The 22,810-nt window shown below is 36.8% G+C and overlaps 1 protein-coding gene across 1 annotated transcript; it reads right to left on the bottom strand.

Moving 5' to 3' along the window:
- Positions 1-264: 264 nt before the first annotated feature.
- On the bottom strand, positions 265-21,675 carry LOC144349044 (neuromedin-K receptor-like). The gene is made up of 4 exons (XM_078007858.1): positions 21,310-21,675; positions 7,729-8,130; positions 853-1,068; positions 265-486 (listed from the first exon to the last, which is right to left on the bottom strand). Exons 1-4 carry the CDS (start codon positions 21,673-21,675, stop codon positions 265-267), a joined length of 1,206 nt encoding a protein of 401 aa, XP_077863984.1.
- Between the last annotated feature and the right edge of the window lie 1,135 nt (positions 21,676-22,810).

The raw sequence follows: 22,810 nt of genomic DNA, 5'->3' as shown, positions 1-22,810 counted from the left end.
TATAGATATTAACAATATTTTATATGTTTAATTTAGTAAAATGTTATATCCTGCTAAAAATCAGAACATGATTTATTGTAATATAAATACGTTATTTTGATAGTGATTTTGGTAGTAGTAAAACAAAGGGTGTATTTTAAGATGAAACATGTTTCTGACAAGATGCATATGGTAAAAATATTCAATAATCAATCTACTCATGTGTCTTCAAACTGGCCACAGTTTCGGCCTTAACGCTATGAAAGTCGACTTTTTCATGAGTTGTTAATCCTCTATGGTATTAAAACACGTAGTTTGCATATCTTGATTGGTTATCCTCTCTTCCCCATTGGCTGGTTTGGGCGGTTTGGCAGAACAAAAGTTGAGCAAGCGGGAATTGGATAAAACTGTCATTGACGTATCTGAAAGTGATCTATTCTTTCTTGACTTCATCGCCGCACGTGAGCCTGGTCTTTTGCAGTGGAGAAATATAGATTTCATATCAGCCTGCAAATACACACAGACAACATATTAACAACAGAAAACACAGTTGGACTGCAGTATTTTATTCGGGAATACAACGCTTCTGATAATTTTAAATATCCTTTTACACATACTTTGTATTTTCATCGAGATCCTCATTAACGAGGGTCACGATAGTTGAATTACAGTTAACGTTGTCATTTCAGTACGGTAATTTGGGATGGTAATTATCTTCACTGAAAGATCTTTTGCGAACCGTCAATTACTGTATAACTAGTATATAAATGATTCTTAATGCGAAAATCTCATCGGCATTTCCGGATCAATCAAGATTGATTCGATTTCGTGGATTTTATTATGTACATTCTGAATAACATTTGAATTACTCACCCGAAATCCATCGTTAAAGAAACTATATATGAATGGATTCATGAAACTATTTGACATGGCTATCCACAACACACAGCAATTGATTTTTCGCATTCTATCTTGGAATTCAGTATCTTCGTAAACATACGGGGAAAACTTTGTGAAGATGTTGAACACATGCAATGGTAACCAACACACTGCAAACATCAACACCACCATCATCAACATCTTAATTACCTGAAAAAGTGTGAAATAAAAAGCTCTCTGAAATGATGTTATAGTTTTTGTAACCTATTGCGAGCTATGCATATTAATGATCACACTTGACAAGAACAAAGTGGTATGAAAGTTGTCTAACGTTTATATAAAAGTGAGATTAAAGAGATTTGACTTAACAGGATATTAAGTGTAGACTAAGTCTGGCAATGGAGCATTGTGATTGAACTGGAAGCACTTGGTGGGTTTTAATAGAAGGATATTGTAAAATATATCACAAATTGGGGATCATGTAAAACAATAGTTCACATAACCATGAGTCGTATAAATATATTAGTGTCATCAACACTATTTATTGCTTATGAAGGTTTATGGTGCACGTGATATTGCGTCATAAATTAATAAAGACTTGCTCCTGGGTGTTTTAATAAAATATTGACCTGCCATGCAGTGCTACTATATAGTGAGGATGATTTTTAGTTATTATTGCACAGTTGGTTGTTAGATTTCTCCAATCAGGCTGGTCCTGTGCCATACGCTCCACTTCCCTGCAGGTATAGCCCAACCTCCGGACATCAGCCTCTAGGTCCCGTCGCCAGGTATTTCTTGGACAGCCCCGTTTCCTTTTGCCCTGTGGGTCAAGCTAAATGCCAACCTTGTGATGTTTTGGGTTGGATTTCGAAGGGTGTGTCCTCGCCATCGCTAGCGTCACTGTAGTATTTCCTGTTCTATTTGCTGCTGACTTGTTCTTTCCCATAACACCTGGTTTGTGATCACATCTGGATACCATATTCTTAATATTCTACGTAAGTAAGAGTTTATAAATGTCTGGATTCTTCTGGTGATGATTTCGGTGGTTCTCCATGTTTCCGCCCCATACAGAAGTACCGGTTTAATGATTGTGTTGAAGACCCTAATCTTTGTTCTGAGAGATATGGTTGATGAATGCCATATGTTCTTTAGCTGGTTGACGGCTGCCCTCGTTTGCCAATTCTGACTCGTACATCGGTGTCTGTCCCTCCTGATTTATCTACATTACTCCCCAGGTAGGTGAAGCTCTCCACTTCTTCTAAATCTTCACCTCCCAATGTGACTTGGTTTGTGTTAGTTGCATTTATTGCTATGTATGGCATATTTATTCACGACACGATGACAATATACAGCTCGAAAGAAATCGTCAAAATAAAAGTACTTGATTGAGGCAAAGTATTTACATGTAGTGGCTCCAGTTTCTTGAAAAGTGTTACATAATCATCACACGATTTAAATGACATGCACAAGCCTTTTAAGGCAGAATACACCATATCGTGCCCACAATGGCTTTACAGAATGTCTTTTGTAAGCTCTTGTACATTTTCGTTTCAAGCAAAAGACAATTCTACCATCGCCCGCATTATGGACGCTAGCTGCTAGACAGTGATTTCATTCTACCTTTGCCCGCACTACGGACGCTAGCTGCGAGAGAGTGCCGTCGCCTGCACTACAGCCGCTAGCTACAAGACAGTTATTGTATCCTGCCGTTGCCCGCACCAAAGACGCTAGCTACGAAACAGTGATTGTTTTCTACCCTTGCCTGAACTACGGATAAATGCTAGCTGCAAAACAGTGATTTCATTCTACCTTCGCCCGCACTACGGACGCTAGCTGCGAGACAGTGTCGTCGCCTGCACTACGGCCGCTGGCTACAAGACAGTGATTGTATTATCAGAGGTAAATTCTTCTCCTCTAGGGTTCTCCACAAGTGTCAGGAGGGAGTCTCGTCTCGTCTCTCTATCGCGTCCCCTCGAGGTACGGGATCGAGGAAGTCACTTAAGCTTTACAGTCAAATAAGACACACACAACGAAATACGTTTCAACTCTCGTCTTAGTCGATCAGTCGAGCACTCTATAAGACACAGTGCCCTGGAGAAAAATACCCAAGACTATCGCAAGGCTGACCCAAGACTCTCTTAGACTGCGTCAACACTCGCCCCAAGGCTCTCCAGGACTGGACTCTCGACTGCATCTTTTTGTGGAGTACTCCCCAAGACCAACTCAAAACTCTAACCAATTACAAAACAGTAAAAAGACTCTAGGGCGTAACCTTCAATCATAAAGCCAATCACACTAAGTACTGAATACGTCATATATTATGATTAATCGTTCACTACATTAATAACTACAAATACTAACTGTCAGAAATAGTAGTCAGAATAGTGACGGTTATCTCGTAATTAGTTCCAAATCACTGAGCCAAGTTACGTCCAAAACTTCAAATAGGCCTAAACGATGACAGACATAACACAGCATTTCAGCTAATAATCAACTAATTAAGTCGGTCAACAGATACGCATAAACAAATTCATGATACATCCCTTCACCCAAAACTGAGATTATGCCTCCCGGCATAACACGTTCATAAATCAAAGATACCGTCCTCTACTCATCGTCATACGGGTTAAATACAATACTAAGAAAAAGGATAAATCAAAAGAGTAAAACACACTGATTAATAAACTGATTATAAAGTCTAAATACAATGGCTATAAAGTCACAAATATCAATGGTTATAAATCAAAAACAAGGGAAAGGCTACCAATCGACTCACTTTTCTCAAAACGGTTCGCTGAGGTAACCCGTCGCTGCACTGTCTCTCGTTACTAAGGTTACAAACTCTATATCAAAAGGTCAAAAAACTAAGGCGTGGCAGTGTAACCAAGCGATCAGCCAATTGCTGCAGTCGACAGCATGATCACGTGATTACAAGGGATGCGTCTCTCGGTTAAAGCATTGCAAAGCGGTAACTAATAAACAATGAATAAAAAGCTATTAATCAAACTCCTATCACATACGCTTATAAACTTCAACTGAACTCACAAGTCGTTAACCTAAACAAAAGTCCTAAGGGCGTGGAAACGGAATGCAAAGGCAATGTCGCTTTCATAACACATTACTCCTCTGGCAAAACAGACGGGGAAAAGCGAAACGATAGAAACTACTGAGTTACATATAATCCTGTCAATCATGAACAAAAGCTTGCGATATCAAACAATACGTATATAAGCGCACCAAACTCTCATCCCAAAAAGACATAAAAAAACGTTACAAAGGTGCTCTCCACTCAAAAAGCATCAGAAGTATTCCGGAAACAATACATAAACAAAAACAACTCTTAAAACGTCGATATCTCTGTACATCGACAAATCTCAAAACTCTAAAAAACACGTGAGGGCATCATTCCTTCCATCATAATCCTTACTCATAAACTCATTAAAACACCATAAAACTTCACAAAACTCAAAACAATGTGTTGCAAATACTTGTCTACTGAGACGTGCTTAAATCGTTATAAAGGACCTCGTACGTCACTAAATATCCTTTCAAAACAAAGATCTGGGCGCTTACATAACATACAATTCAACATCACAAAAATAAAAACGGTAAAAACAATAGGAAAAGCAAGCAATACATTACATTACTGAGCAATAGTGATGGGATTGTGGAAAAGAGTTCAACTTCTTGAGTTACACAGTGTCCGTTACAGTGTCCAGTGAGCAGTTCTCTAAGCAAATAGCTAAAGTTCTAATCAAAGTCTATAAGCGTCTCTTCTCTTGTCGTCGCGTTAGTCCGGGTCGTTCTTTCTCTTCATCTTGTCTTTAATGTTGCTCAATTCTTAATTATTCAGTCCTATACGATACTCATCCTTCATAAGGGGTTCTGAAATCTTCATCTCATCAGCGTTGTACATCGGTGCCATACTGTTAACGGTGTTAGTCGTCAAGCGCGGTTTCCGAGTCGTCTCTGCCATGGAGCCAGTTAGTTTGGTTCACAAGAAAGACACACCTTCGCAATTTCACTTCTCTTCACAGGATGTCAATGTGCATAAGACGCAATGCCCAGAGTTCTCACACCACGTATCACGGGGGAAAAATTCTTTCTCCACTGGGGTTCTCCACACTTGTCAGGGGGGAATCTCGTATCGTCTCAATATCGCGTCCCTTTGAGGTGCGGGATCGGGAAAGTCACTTAAGCTCTACAGTCAAATAAGACACACACAACGAAAACGTTTCAACTCTCGTCTTAGTCGGACAATCGAGCACTCTATAAGACACAGCACCCTGGGGAAAAATCCCCAAGACTATCGCAAGGCTGACCCAAGACTCTCTTAGACTGCGTCAACACTCGCCTCAAGGCTCTCCAGGACTGCATCTGTTCTGGTGTACTCGTCAAGACCAACTCAAACTCTCTTTATTCATTTTCAAAACTCTAACCAATTATAAAACAGTAAAAAGACTCTAGGGCGTAACCTTCAATCATAAGGCCAATCACACTAAGTACTGAATACGTCATATCTTTTTATTAATCGTTCACTAACTACATTAATAACTACGGATACTACCTGTCAGAAATCGTAGTCAGAATAGCGACGGTTATCTCGTAATTAGTTCTAAATCACTGAGCCAAGTTCCGTCCAAAACGTCAAATAGGCCTAAACGATGACAGACATAACACAGCTAATAATCAACTAATTAAGTCGGTCAACAGATACGCGTAAACAAGTTCATGATAGTACCCTGCCGTTGCCCGCACCAAAGACGCTAGCTGCGAAACAGTGATTGTTTTCTACCCTCGCCTGAACTACGGATAAACGCCAACTGCAAAACAGTGATTTCATTCTACCTTCGCCCGCACTACGGACGCTAGCTGCGAGACAGTGTCGTCGCCTGCACTACGGCCGCTAACTACAAGACAGTGATTGTATTTCTGCCGTTGACCACACCAAAGACGCTAGCTGCGAGACAGTGATTGTTTTCTACATTAGCCTGAACTACGGACAAACGCTAGCTGCAAAACAGTGATTTCATTCTACCTACGCCCGCACTACGGACGCTAGCTGCGAAATAGTGATTGTATTATATCGTCGCCTGCACTACGGTCGCTAGCTGCAAAACAGTGATTCCATTCTACCATCACTGCACCGCGGACGCTAGCTACGAGACAGTAATTTCATTCTGTCGTCGCCTACACTACGGATGCTAGCTGTGATGCAGTTATTTCATTCTACATTTCATTCTACCGTCGCCCGCACTACGCACGCTAGCTGCGAGACTGTGTTTTCTATCGTCGCCCGAACTACATACACTATCTGCAAAACAGTGATTGTATTCGTAATACGAACAATTACAATAAATATATTGTTTCCTGGATTTTAAGACAGAACCAATATTTACTACTTCATGTAAGCTACGAAATGAATGAAAATGTCTGGTTCTGACACGAAGTTGTAGTAAATTATTTGTTTATCTGAGCCAGATACAATTTACAGCCCTGGTAGTCAATCATATGACGCGGTCTTTTAGCAGCGCTGTTTAGGCGCCTTCATGTCGCTCAATAGTATTACAATGATGCACATTACAATTACCAAATTGCAATTGTTTGTCTGACGCACCCCCTTCTTCTTCCATATCAATCATGGTGGCCCATGTTGTAAATGAAAGTCGTTGCGTTTATATTTTCTATACAGGAAATATAGATCATGAATATCTGATTGGTGGAGATACTTATCCCATGCTGGTATTTGTTTCTTTTACTCGCTGATAATTTGCATAATATGAGGTTATTACGATGATACCTCAACGCATGCACGAAGACAGAACATCGGGAGTATCGACCGACGCACAGCAAAGGTCGATGCAAGTGCATACTTTTCGATATCCTCGTAATAATCTTATTATTATACATCTTTCCCTCCCAAGTTTACATCATGGGAATGCCGAAAGTTTAGAACAGATTGGGCGAACTTCTTTGTATGGGGTCCGGGCAAACCCTGGGGGCGGCCATAATTGATTTTATTATTAGAGAACGCTTACTCGCCTTATTTGGAATTCGCATTTCCTAATATGGTAGGATGAAAATACCCTGTGAAATATCGCAAAATTACGGCACGCTGTAACTTGTGGCGTTACGGTGACAGATGTACAATAATAACCGATTATACAGTTATATTACAGAAAAAAAACGTTAATTGTCTATATACTTGCCTTGTAGTTGTCTTGAATTATGACTGAAAGAAGCTGAATGAAACTACAAACTATGTAGAGTTTTCAACAACTCATGTATAAACAATAGTTTTAATAAATATTACTTTACTTTACTCTGCATAAAAAAGAAAGAATTTCACAATGTCGAAAACGAAAAGTCGTTATCGCTGTGTTGACATGAACACATACTCAAACATGAAGTTTTTTCATCTCCTTTGAATTTGTTGTTTTTTCTCATACCTGATTTGATAAAAGATAAATATGCCCTGGCAGACAGTATTCGGGTCACGGAACACAGCTTTGACAACTTGTTCCGTAATATATTTCCCACCTTGTGTGAGTGATAAGTACCTTAACATTTTAAATCATACAATAGATAAATGTCGTCTAGTCAGGTGCAACATATACACATCCCTGTGCATTTTATACAATCTCCTTACCATTAGTAATATCATGGGCGAGGACTAAATGCCAACTACCTGCTTTGACGTATAATTATGAAAATGTGACTAGTATTATGTGGTGCAAGAAATTTTGATCCACCGTTTTCATTGAAATAAAAAAACAGCTGATGTACACCCAATGCCATGTGATGAAACTGGAGTTGACAAATACTTATATTACTAATATTACGTTGAGTGGTCAGGATCTGTATACGTACCCTTTTCTTTGAAATGGTGTGGTTCTTATCTCTGTGACTATCCGCGTTCCCTGGTAGATTCCTGCCCCATAATCGTATCGCAATCTTGGCGTATGTGAAGGTAAGGACGATTAACGGTATGATGTAAGTTATCATTACAATTATTATCTCGTATACCTTAGCAGTGACAGTATACGGCCACCATTCTGTACAGAAGTAGATGGTTTCCCCGTCATAGAAGAATGACTTGGTACGGGCGAAGATAGTTTGCACAACAGCCAGCGAAATAGATGTTAACCATATTGATGCAAAAAGTACTTTGTTTCGGTGTAGTGCCAGTCGTAATTTCAGTGGGTGAATCACGGCAAAGTATCGGTCAATGCCAATCGCCGATAAGGTGTAGATGCTTACAAACACGGCGACCTTTAATAAAAAATAAAACTTGTCAGTCGTATACTGCCATGTAATCATATATATATCCACCAAGTGTCATGTTATTGTGTAATGAACTAACATGTTTTTGTTCTGTAAAAGTGTAGTTTTCAATAATAAATACTTGGGTGGATGCGGCTCGCGGTGCCTACGAAATACATGTGCATGCTTATTGCATTTTGTTATTATTGTTGTAGTAACACGTACACCAACAACAGTGCCAGGATGGACTATTTATTAGGTAAATGATTCTCGATGTGTATACCTATATCCAGCGATATTTAACAAAATAAAATAAAAAATATGTTATTCTTTTATCCCCTTTGTTATCGTCCCGATTGTCTTCTTCTTCCACTTTATTTTTCGTCAAGCCGTTTGAGAAAACAGCAGTCTATACTGGTATTCCCTAATGTGAACTGGTTCACCTGACTTTCAGAATTGTGATTCGTCAATTGGTTCGGCAGCCATATTGGATTGAAATTAATTATTTGAACACTTTCTGTTATATCATATAGTACAACTTATGTGTAATAGATATCAGCAATACCAACACCTTTAACGGCCATGTAACTTCTTCCGTCACATTTTTTTATCCGAGTATAACGGCAAGAATCACTTAAAAATCGTCTTCTTCAGGACCACCAAACACATTGATCTGAAATTTGTTGTTTTTTCTGCATCTGAGTTTGAAAAATGTGTTATGCTTGGCCATATGGTATAGACGCCATTTTGAATTTCAGGCATTAGTTATTTTACTGATGCCACAGTTAGGTGATTATCTTCAAATTGGCCACGTTGCATCTCAACTTTTTCAGGCAGAAGTTTAGCCGCCTTCTTTGATTTTTGACAAAAATCACCAACAGTTTGGGCATTTGTTTTTCAAGGATGCTTCAACCGATCAATGTGATATGTTGTATATGACATATATGGTCATAGTTTCATATGAGAAAAATAATATAATTTTGATCTAAAATATGGGGCATTTGTTTCTCAAAAGTGCTTCAACCGACTAACTTGATGTGTTGTATATGAGATTTATGGGCATAGCTTCTTACGAGAAAAATAAAATGATTTCGAAGAGTCACGGGATGATTTGTCCTCCACACTAAATGTTTACAAAAATACTAAAAGTTTGTAATGCTTCAAGCAATCAACTTCATATGTCATATATAACATATACGGCCATAGCTTTGTACGGGAAAAACAATATAATTTTAATCAGTCACCTGATTCGGCCGCCGTCTTGAATTGAAATTAAGGTAGCGAGAAGGGTTTTGTAAAATTTTCGAATAAAACATTCTCTGCCTGTTGTCTCGTTTAGAACAGTAATATGGCTTATATATTTCAAAAGACTAGGTGTAGGTACAAGTTCGCATAAACTGGACAGTCATTGTTTACATAATGATCACGTGACATCAAAAATGGCGAACCTTGTAAAAATGACTAAGTCCGCGATTGCGAGAGCACACTGCGGAATTTCCTGGTGAAACTTACGTCATGCATTGTCCGTAATCAAGTCCATTGAAATGTGTCCCTGGTAATCGAAAGACCTATTATTCCGATTTCTATGTAGGTTTGTTTTTTTGTCCCCAAATTATTTCATACTTGACACCTTTAACAGACTATTATTCTGTGACAAAGCATTTTCTTTAAAAACCCAGACATATTTCGCACCATCATTATCGTTTGAAGGATAACTGCGAGTTTGAATGTCCTAGTCCGAACGCACTTGATTTGGCGATGGTCCCAATGAGTCGTACTCAGTCAAAACTTCAACTCGAGAAAAACGCGAAAAACAGTTTTGGTTAATAAAACACTGTAGATTTGCTGTATTATTATAAATATACACTAAAAATGGCCAAACATATTAACCATTGATATCATAGAACTCATACAGAGTGTCAGATAATGAATAATTTCAAGCTCGAGCGTGAAAAATGAAGAAAACCGCTGGCATTTGAGTCCGTACTCCAGGAACGTTCGGGTTTCCATTGTTTTGCAAACGAACAACGAGAGATAATCCTCTGACAAACATTACTGTCCCACTGTACACGCTGACAGTTTACAAACAAGCTAATCCTTCAAGTGTCTCTGATAAGAGATCTAATAAAACGGTTTTCATGGTGAAACAAAATGGCCGATGTTTGAACAAAAATTGCTGCTTCAGAGTGCGACACTGAGTTGCAGATTTTTCTTTGCCTCGTCTGTCAACGCTTTTTCTTTCCTTCGACATTGCGTTAGAAAAAATGATATTAGTAAAATAGAATATTGACTTGGAAAATAAAACGATTTAAAAGAAAGTTGCGCAAAGTTACAGTACTTATTTCGCACAACCTCCCGCCCGCTTCCGCTAACCAATCACCTTTTTCTTTCGCTTTTGCGACCGCTTGTTGAATTCGACGGGACAATTTACGCTTTGTATTCGACCGCGCAAACCCCGAAATACCAACCACCCGCCCGCTGGCCCACTCGCTCGCTCGCTCGCATTTAAAATTCGGACTAATAGAAAAATTTCCGAGGTTCACATTGTCTTATAATTGTCTTTCTGGTTTTTATGAATGTTGAACAGCTGACAAAAGTTCAAATACTTTTCGTTTCAACTATCTATAATTATATGCACGCAATCTGACCTTTTGACCTCGATTTGGCTTGGACTGAATATTTTATTTTAAACAATATTCTGACGTGAGATACAAAATGTATTTCAACACAAGTACGACATGGTTGTCTGGGTTTTCTTTCCTGATTGTCGAGTCTTCGCGATGTGTTTTGTATAATTATTGTTGTTTACCCCCGAGGCAAAGACAAACTGAAGGACCATGAAGCTAAATGGCAGTTCCATGCATGAGTGAAAGGAAATATTTCTAAGTCTAAAATAAAACCTAATATTACACCTCTTTGTGTATTTGTTAATTTCACATATATTTTTCATGACAGTATGTCTGTAAATATCTAGAAAAATCTCGTCTTTCGTTGATAATTTCGATTGTTTGGAATGTCTGTCGATCGCGTCCCAATAATTTGTTCGGAAAGTCGATCCCAGTTGGTTTCTCCATACTGAGTTTAGGAAGGGCGTCGATCAACACAATCAGCCGAGACAGGACAAACATTGACCCTAATCATTCATGGGGACCATGTCCGTAATTTGTGGGCTGAAACCCCAAATAATTAAACAAGTATTATTATTATTATAATATATATTTTATTTTACATCGCTAAACTACAACAGAGCTAGAGTTGTTCGCGGTGAAACAGCCGCATTGAAGACGATCAGATGCAACTTCAACCAGCCATTTCTTACCTTGAAATAAAAATTCGACGAAGAGCATCGGGGAAAATATTAATAATCATTCTTATCAATCGCTTGCTTTATTTTATTTGAATCTATGAAATTCACGAGTTTTTTGACATTTGTTGGCAACTTCCGCGCTAAAAAAGATTGAAAATGTGGGTGTGGTTCTTTTGCGAGGTCCTGTTGATAATACGGACAAATATGGTTCTGTGACCCAGGTCGTGCTCCGATCATGTGACTTCCAGCCAATCAATGATGTTGTAACAAAGCATATTTGACGCTAATTGAAGGGTCGTCGTACCATCATCCACTTTCCGGCGTGTTTTTGTGCTGTGGGAGGCTTCAAAATTATTCGCTGAAAAACATCGATATATTTTGACAAACGGGTGGAATTTGACCTCCGTTCAAAAAGAAAATACTAGGCTGAGATACATTAGAGTCCACGGCGAATCAGCTTTCTCTGCAAGTTGGGAAATAAAGTAAACCGGGGTAGGGTCGATGATTTTCTGCCCTGAAGGACTTCCGTGTGAATCCTGAGTTTCGAATTTTTCATCGACTGGCCACCAAATATTTATGGATATAACTAAATTTGACACGTTTTTTTAAAGCCCAATAAATTATTCATACATGTTCTGTTCGATTTTGTCAGGGCATGGTTTTTTAGTCGAAAATATTTTTTGTGGGAACACTTTACGGTATACGTACGTACGTATACGGTATAGACTGAACTCATTCAATGATCGTGACTTATTTTTGAAAATTGAATGTCAAATTTTACCAGACCGGCCGACGTGGATTTGGTATCGTTATTTTTGGAATTAATCATTAACATTTCCTCGTTTCTCTGCTCTGTCAAAATGCTTTTTTCACGTAAGTGTCCCATTAAAATAATAAAACATATTTCATCTAGAACAAGCACCCAAAACACGTAACAAGAGGTTCCAGTTGAGTAATCAGTGTTTGGGCAAGCGGTAGGTGTTTCAATGAGCGAGCGAGCGAAAAAAAACGCGATTAAAATGCGGTCGGTTTCCGGTCGGACAAGACCGCATGGTCGGAAATTAAGCGATAAGCGGTCGATGTAAAAGCGGAAGGTTGGGCTAAATGAGTACTGTATGCCCGGACTGTATGACCATGTTTCTCCGACGAAGTCTCGACTGACAATAATGCTGATAATGGACGTTAGATAAACACGCACTGTTTGCGACGGGAAGCTTATCACCCGTTATATCAGAATCGTCAACAACAGATTATACAGATAAGATGTTATCATTTAATCCCTTCCAAAGATAAACATTATGTAAGTATCCATGAAACGGCAGTTGTATTCTTTTCTGCTAGCGTCTTAAAACACTGATTTAAGCAACGTTATTTCGCAATTTCGATCTTTTGTAAACCTGGGATGATGTATCAAGGTCTAAAGTAACCGTTATCTGATGAATTGAAACATGGTACGTTACATCTCCATCTGAAGTACTTCAGTAAAATAATCCCGACAAATCACGTGACTTGGTGACTATCGTTGACTGAAAATTGCCAAAATGGCATATATGTTTTTTATGAGTGTTTAAACTATCAATCTTATGTATATTCCGTTAATGTCAGAAATCGCTACTGACTGATGTTGTGCACATGGGTGAATAAGTCTGAATAAACTGTCCAGGCGTATGCTTGAACCCTTGCAATGCTGTTCACAGCTTCAATTTTATTTCTTCCCGTCGTTATACAGAACCTTGTGTAGGTGGGTGAATGAAACAGTTCCTAAACTTAGTTTTCAACTAAATGTGGTTCTGGAGTAGTGAACAGAAAAGATGTATGTACTGCGTCGTGTTCAACACAGCCTAACTATACCATATCATACCATTGTATGCCATTATTCAACAAATATACAGGCAATGGCATATATAAATCAGACGTCCTCTCGCCTTCACAAGAAACGTAAAGCAAAACATTTTGTTCAAGTAACATTGGGGTTGTTACACTGTGAGTTTTGTACACTATGGAACCGCTTGATTTGCCAATAAATTGCGTAATGCAATGGTTTAGTGAACAATTATATACATTTAATGTGAGCTGCCCGGAAGTGCAATTTCTTTTTAATGTATATGATGTAAGCTGCTGGCAAAAAATTGTGTTCTTATAAATAATGCAAAATGGGGTTTGTGTAAATATGCATTAAATTATTTACCTGCAGCAATAATGGAATTTGTAGTTTTGTACATTTCCTTTTCTGAAAAAAACGAAATTGCCTCAGAATCTAATCAATCACCAAATCAATTTATCAAATAATTTTCTGCTGTTGTAATATTTTTTTCAACCGATAATGTAAAAACAATTTTACTGACTTACTGATATTGCAATGAATATTCACAACGAAACATGTAAATTTGGTTTTAATGTAATTGGTTCTTACTAACATGCATTTTTTCAAGTTCTGATTAAAGATGGTTGGCCAATTTCGAACACAATTAAGAACATAAGCTTCGTGCTGCAATGTGATTTGTAACGGTTATGTCCACCAGAAAACTTACATTAGCCTATGCATAGTACCTATCAAATGTTCCGTATGCGTATACAATCATTTTTTCAACAATTCCATAAATACTTGTTTGTGTGGATTGATATACGAGGTTAAATACTGTAAATCTAATAATTACGATTGCTTCACGTACGTAGGTTTCAGCTTATAACAATTTATATGGTAACTGGTCGTGGTAACCTTAATTTGATTTAGCTATTTATGCGCTCGCTTCGCTGAAGCTAACTAAAAGACACATATGTGAGTCGACAATATCGCGATGACTTCTGCATAAGGATGAAAATGCAATACAAAAGTATTTGTACTGGCTATGTCCGCCAGAAAACCTCAAAAAATATTTTGATTATGTTGCACACGTAATCTAAAAATGTTGCGTATGTACATACAATAATTTGTCAATAATTCAAGAAATTATTTGTGGATTGATATACGATAGGAGCACATAATATATTATATGCCCCTCTGATTGATTTTATTGTGTATTGCAATGTATAAAGCCATAATTTTATGTATTGCAAATATGAGGTTATTACGTGGATACATTAAAGTATGCACGAAGCGGAAGTATCGACTGACGCGATGCGAAGCTATACTGTCTGAGTGCATACTTTGAGTTATTTTTGTAATAACCTTATTATTATACATATTTTTCTTCCAAGGTTACATCATGGGAATGCCGAAATCCAAAATGTTTAGAACAGAACAACGAACTTCTTTGTGTGAAGTCCGGTCAAACCCTGGTGGCAGCCATTTTTGTTTTTATTAATAAAGGACGCTTACGCGCGTAATCATTCCATATTTGGAATTCGTATTTTCTTATATGGTAGGATGAAAATACTCCGTTAAATACCGCAAAATTACGGCACGCTGTAACTTATGGCGTTACGGTGATAGATGTATAATAATACATTTTATAAATTATTTATGATATTTGCACATCACACACATGACTATGTTACAATATGCACGACACCGTGATACATGGGTTGTACAATGCAGTTGACATGATATTTCAAATCATTCAAACGGAATTATCAATTTGACAATTAATTACAATCACCGACACACACAATCGCTATTAAATACTGCATGTAGTTAATACAAAAAGCAATTTGAATATAAAACAGTTTTGACTATTGCTCACTGTTTAAGTGCACGACGTGTGCATTTTAAATACGTGCGCGGTGGATTAAAATCAAATCAAATCGACTTTTTTTGTCATATATACAATCAAGCAAACAGTTATTATTAAAACGTGTACAGACTGTATGTAACTGTGTTGTTGGCTTACTAAATCCAACTGAGTATATACTTAAAATGTAAGTACATTGGAAATTCAAATATGTGCAATGGCAACATTAATATAAATTACTGAAAATAAAAGTCCGCATTATCGTGCTACTATGTCCTTCATCATGTGCAAACAAATGTAATATCAGACATTCGATTATGAACTTGATGTTTTACTTTTCGTGTTTAATAACGACAGTCATTCAAGCATGCCATTTAAGTGTACAAATTCCTGCAGAGCAATATATTTTATTTCAAAAAAGACACACAAAAATAAATACTCATGTTGACATCGTTTGGACATATGTTTAACAACTTACACTCTGATGCCAGTCTCTTCAATATTAAAGGGCGGTAGTCGTCGCTCCACGCATGCGCGAGATATATCATATAATCAAAGATGGCGACTTTGACTGTTGCGCAAATCAACGAGTACAAACTGAGACGTTGCGAAGCTTTAATTGGGTGTTTTTTATGTGATTTGGGGTATCGAAGGAGTCACCGGCGATAATTAATGCAAGTCGCGCTCAGGTCTTATAGCGCATTGGATTGCGGGAAAATCAATATTTATCAACACAAATGTCGCGCATGCGCAGCGCGACGACCACCGTCCTTTAATGCTGATGGTGACATACTGTGACTAACGAATTCAAATGTAACATAATGTCTTATCTAATTGTACGTTTTCATTTGGTTAGTAAGTAGATGGATTTCGTTCCAATTTGGTAACACATTTTAAAAATATGGTTCAAAATGGCTGATTGAATGCAAATTGTTGTCTTGTATTCTTACGCTAAGTGTAATTGTTGCAGATTACTGTACATATCCTGTAAACTGGCATTGTCTTATCTACATAAGTGTAACATATTTTGTTAAATCGTTATTCTAAATCAGACCTTGCACCTTTGCTAAGACTGTGCATACGTCTGGAGTTAAAGAGGAGAAAAATGTTTTCCTAAACTATTGAAAAACTGGTTGGCCACAAAAACTACATCTACCACCTCAAACGAATGCGAGTTCCGATGGAGGTCTTGCGAAAAACAGGAATTTGAAGGATCATTTAAATATCACGTCGTAGCTGTGAGTTATTCATGAGCAAATAAAAGTGTACAATTAATCTCTTCTATTTATGTAAATTATCTCACGTTCATCCCTGTGTACTTGCAATGTAGCCGATTTAAAAATGATGTTAACAATGAAGTGGCAAGATTGTTTCAGTGCACAACGATTATCACATGTTATAGAGGAAAGAAAGGTTCAGGCTTCCTTCAAATAATTCAAACATGTAGTGTGATACATGTAACTATGCACTGTGGTGTAATTAAGTTTCGATCTGGAAAATAATGTGAAATTGTGACAACAGATTCAGGTTTCGCATCTCGTTTTCCAGTCATATCTAAGATTGTATGGTGACAATCAAATAATTACATCATTAAATTAAACCTGATCACTGATCAAATTTGAATAATGCTTTATTTTGAAATTGATACATATCAAGTAACGTCGCGTAATGTAACAATACAAGACTCGGGGCATTAATACGACCCGCTTGATGTATTTACAGACACGATATTGGCTTACAATAAAAGCATCGTAATCATGTAGCCTTGCATCGTGCTCTCAGCACAAATGGGAACTTCAGACTAGACTGTATTTCTTTGAAATTTTAATCTATAAATATATTCTTCTTTTGTGTTTTTGAGTATGAGTGAACAGTACTATAACGAATATCCTTTCACTTATTAAAAATAATATGTAATACACTAAATTTTAGTTTAGAGTTAATTTATAGCCAAATATTAGATGGGTGACAGATTGTTACGCTAATATACGTTTGTGAAATGTATTGATTTTGAAATAAATCAGCTGTCACACGCAACGTAATATTACCGTAATTGGTATAGTACAGGTGTGATGGTTCAAATACCAAAATGGCAACAGTAACAGAAAGACTTCCCTGGCGGCGATGATAGAATACGAACACGGAGCCAACAGATGAGGTTTCAACTGGTACTGGTATTATTATACTCTGCAAACATCAAGTACAATAACGCGGTAAAACTCCACTACTCCAATGACTAGATACCTAAACTCTAATACATTTCAACGAGATCTCCGATCTGAACTCAGTGCTGAACAACTCCCCTATATATACCCCCACTGTCTATAAATAGACCATTACATCAGCATACATAATGAGTCTGGAACTTACTACAAATTTCTAGAATGTTCCATTACCTTCTATTGCCTCCTACAGTGTTCTATTACCTATTCAAACAGTTTCTAAAAAAATCTAGAATATTCCACCCAGACACAGTACGGTTATAGAACATTCTCAGTAAAATAAGTCGTATGCGACATCAGCATACATTGTTAACTAATTGTCAATTACATATGTGTTCGCTCGGACAATTACCGGCATGTGTGTGATATTTTGTTCGAAAGTTGAAAGTCTAGAAAGTTCATGGTGAACGATTGTGAATAATAAAACAATACCATGTATACAAACAAAGATGTACAAGGATGTGTGACCTTTAGGGGTCATGGAAGTACCAGGATGTGTGACCTTTAGGGGTCATGAAAGTGGCCTATTCCTGTTGGTTATCTGGTAAACATGTGGTCACGTGAAGGGAAAACAATGTAATGTATTTACATCGTCTGTTCGCACGTTTCAAAATTATGTTATGAAGCAGTGAGTTAACAAGGTATACAATTTTGTTATATACTTAGACTTTATCTTTGTTAACTCATCATCTCGACATTTCCCTCAGGGTATCATATTGCTGAATAGTAAGAACCGCTATACCGTAATGGATGTCATTTCCAAAAGGATACCGAACAAACCAGAATAAGTATTGTGTTCGTGAAAACAGCAACATATCCTAATAACACTGGGTAGTCATATAGACATCCTGGTGACAGTTGCTCCAATGTTGATGTTTTGATACTTGGCACGATGCGACTAACGATGTAAATTGTAACAGAATGTTCGTTTCCGCTTCATCAGTTAGTATTTCCAAAAATGTACCTGCATATTAGCAAACTATTTCTGTTTTCCTAAATAGCCAACATGTCCTGCGGCAGTGCTTGTCAACATGTCACGCGCATTAAGTTGTCATAGAAACAATGATTCCACGGCAGATCGCCCTTTTAAATTTACCGATGTGAGTCCGACCGTGCATGAGTCTGGGAACATATCTCAGACATGTCTGGAGCAATTATATTCAAACTGTATACAGAATATATCATTGAAATGATATGCACGTGAGATGAGATTTAAAATACTCGACTGGCAAATAATTAATGGTAAATGCGCCTTAAGCAAGAATTAATGACGTTTCGGAACAAGATATCGTAATTGCATGAATGAATTTCTATTAACTTTGTAAAGTTCAGTTTTTATTTTAATAACCCTATTATTATTGATTATCAGTAATATTTAATGCATAATTTGCATAGTTAGCATAGATTGTACATTTCTTCATTTCTTATTTTTAACATCTAGTTGCGATATGATAATGCTTAAGTATTATATAGTCTCTCAAATAATTTTTTTTAAATTTCGCCTTGGAACATGTAACTTTTCTAATTAATGAACATACGGCCAGAACAATGGAGCAAATGACCGAGATAACGAAATTGTGATATTCATATGCAATATTATGGCCTCGCTATAATGTTTGTGTGTATGGGAGTTTTCAGGAGTGATGCATAGTCCTGTGGGCGTATTTGAACGACCGAAGAGTGTAATGGGCACATAGCAAGTTATTTGCCAACACGAACAATATATTTGTTTATTTCAGTATCATTCTATAGAGCGGAAGAAGCGTTGTGATTGATCCGAGACCAAACATTTGGTGGTGTGCGTCGGCTCGAATACAGCGACTATGAGTTCACAATTCTCACTATTTACTGTTACAAAAGCCACATTATTTGTTGTTTCACCGTCATCTCATGTATACTACCCGATTGGAGGGCGTTTATATCTGTGTTTAATTGCATCTGGGTGACTTTAATTGGCGTAGATTGGTTTCACCACGGTTACTAGGTTAGTAACCGTGGTTTCACCGTCTCTGTACAATCTGTAAAAAGTTAATCTTGTATATAAATAAAACATAGTTAAACTCTGGTGAGCTTACTCTTTGTTATATAATATTATTTTCTTCATCATAGTTTGTTTCACTATGAATATGCATTGTCATGATTAATTTTGAATACAAACAAGTTTTAGGATTAAAACAGCATTGGGAACGCAGTCTATCGAATGACCTTGATTGATTTAAATATCTTACAAAACATTGGTGCCTAATTTGTTTAAAGGAAATATCAAGCCAAACAACATAATGACCCCTCAAGAAAAAGCTCCATAAATGTAGGAGAATGCAATTTGCAGTTTTTTTATATCACTTTTCATTCTCTAGATATTCAACTTTTCAACAGTATTATGTAGTCAGCCGTCTTGATTCTCAAGCGAAGGATTATGAGTAAAGTATGACATCATAGAATCCGTTGTAAGAAGTTGAACTTCAAATTGGCTGAAAGTTTAGAATATGGTAGTATACATGTACTGGTGCCAACATGCTTATAGAATTGATTTTCAAAATGTATATACTTCGAAGGAACTATTTGTCAAATATAGAATACATATTTTTGAGTACAATTCTCCTTTCAAAATGTCGATGCAACGTTTTGCCTCTTATGTATTATGTATTATGTATTATGTTTTGATACATTTGGACTAAACAGATATAGTTATATGTGTATGAGACAGTGCAACGACTTTCTCCATGAGTTGACATTGAAACCCAGTCTAGTATTCCCATGAGATTTGTGAGATATATTACCAATGATTACAAGATAAATGATTCACTTCATTGAACACATACAACAATGCATATTCCCACTGGGACCAGTGATCATTGAATATGTATCACCAGTGATCCGTTAATAGAAACAGTCAAAATGTTTTATCCGATTTTGTCTACTACTTCGCAATTTTTGCAAGATATTTTCACACAGGAAATCTGTCGTTCGTACTAAGGAAAGAGTGTATACTGATGAATTAGGTGACAAAGTTTCATAAAGTTTGGAATAGAATTAGTTAAGTTATTAGTTAACGACGATGACATATTATTTCCCCTTAATATACATTTCCCTTTCATCTTTGATGATACGGGCAAGGTAAAAATGTATGATTGTAATATGATCGAACGAGTTATAATAGATATTATTATACATCTGTCACCGTAGCGCCATAAGTTACAGCGTAACCATAACTCAGACAGTACGCCGTCTGTTTGTCGCATCGACCTCCGCTGCGCGTCGTTCGAAACTCCCGCCGTACTGTCTTCGCGCATACTTTAAGGTATCCTCGTAATAACCTCCTAATATTTGATTACACCCTCATTTGCCATTATTTGAAGTAAGTATAACAGTGTTGGGAATATTACCAAATGTTTTGACAATTGACATTTCTTATTTTCTTATTTTCCACACATGACATGGTTTGAGTGCCATGTACTCTCTCCAATGATCTCTGTAAATTTGACATTTGAACGTGTGAATTTTCTAAACCAATTGCCTGGCATTTTTTATAGAGTATTGTTTCACTTCGAACTGGTTTAAGCGATTCTATTTTTTAAAATATCCTATTATATTTGTATTTTCACTATTTTGTAAAACTTATTAATGTAGTAATTGTTGATAAGAAAGATAATGCTATATTCTTGGAGTGACCATATAATATAATATAATATAATATTTGTTTTAATTGTAGTATTTTGTTTTTCCAAACTTTTGTCACAGTATTTTAGAGTTACAAGTGTAACTATTATTCTCAACTATTTGAACGTTATATTGTTCGTGTAATATTTTCCTATCATTTCTTAATTTAGATGAAATGAAAATAATTGTGCATTGTCTACAACTCTTTGCGCGGGTTCGTAACATGTGACAAGAGTATTGTATTGTATTGTATTGAAAGTCTGTTCAGTACAAACACGCAATTACACATTGTACATTAGTAATTTTCGTATGAACAATTACTACGTACCTGTTGTAAAAAGACGACAGTTGGACACATCGCACTACCAAATATCCAATGCCCATACATTATAGTTGGAAATGAAAACGGCATACAGAAAGTGGCCATAGTCAGGTCAGCCAAAGCAAGGTTGACAAGGAAAGCGTTCAGATCTGTTCTAGTACGTCCACAGATTAATACAATTAGAACTATAACGTTGCCGATGATAGATAGGGTGATATTGAACCCAAAGGCACAGACTAAACCGATCCTCCAGTCCTTGGGTAAAGGTAAGTCTTCGTACTCATAGTATACATAGTACGTAGAATCATTCGTCTTTTGAGTCGACTCTAATGATGGAAAGTCGGTTGGAAGTGATTTGATAAGGTCTGCCATTCGCGACGTTAATGTGTTCAGTGATGTGCTCGCAATTGTCTTGAACAAAATGTCCGTAGAAGATAATATTACGATGACTTGTACTACGATGTGGCACGATAAACGCAAATACAGTAAGACGATACACAACGTGTATTCTCTCTATACAATATGCCAATGAGACATTGAAGCGAACAAACTAGCTTCTAATATGTTGCGTAAAATTACAGTCACGCCCCCAACGGTCTACGGACCACGTCACTGTTACATAATTTAAAGACAGGGTTTTTTTACGTGAAAATTCTATGCATTGATTTGTCTGTGTTAATAGATGCACAAAGGAGTCATACGTGTTACTGATACGTCTTATAAATAATAAATGAATATTGCATCTATCAAATTCATAATTTATTCAATTCAGATTTTGAATTTTCGTCGTTTATTTTCATGTGTGCTATCTATGACTGTTGCAAACACTGCTCCTAGACACGTGACACTCAATGTGTAATATATTCTCTAAGGTGGTCAGTAGATTTTGGCAAACACAGATAGTGATGATAGATGGAGATTAATTTTGCTCTCCCAAAACGATTCCACTTAATATATGGCAATTTAATGTAATTTATTATTATGTTTAGGTTTCAGAAACCCATCAAATCTAGATAGTACAGAATATCAGTCTTGTGATTCTGCAATAATATCGTTAATTAATTATTTTCCATATTTCATTTTGTAACGCCATCAATTTTATTTTTTCAACCACATATAAAATTACTTACACAGTGTGTAATCGTGTCTTCAATTGTTTCGCATACGATATAGCCATTGTTATTGCACGAGTTTAGTGAAAATTAATTCATATAATTCGTATAAATTTATAGGTGGGCCCTAAGTTCAAATACAACATATGGAATTAAATCTTGAAAGCTATTTCATTTGATAATCACGTAATATTCAAAAGATTGTTTTTTTACTTCGTGCGAGTAGATATTAATGCCCCGGAGATACATATATTCGCTGACGTCATCCATTAAACATTTCTTTCAGAAACAGGGAGCGAAGAAACATGATAAGTATTGAGATGTTTAGACAAGGTTATATCGGAGTTTGCAAGACTTTTTCCCGCGCATATGTAGTTGCCGCTCCTTTTTGTCAT

This window comes from Saccoglossus kowalevskii, chromosome 19, assembly GCF_978046115.1.
Source record: "Saccoglossus kowalevskii chromosome 19, keSacKowa6.1, whole genome shotgun sequence".
Classification (NCBI taxonomy): domain Eukaryota; kingdom Metazoa; phylum Hemichordata; class Enteropneusta; family Harrimaniidae; genus Saccoglossus; species Saccoglossus kowalevskii.
Note: the sequence above shows the minus strand (reverse complement) of the source record. Positions and strands in the feature narration are given on the sequence as shown.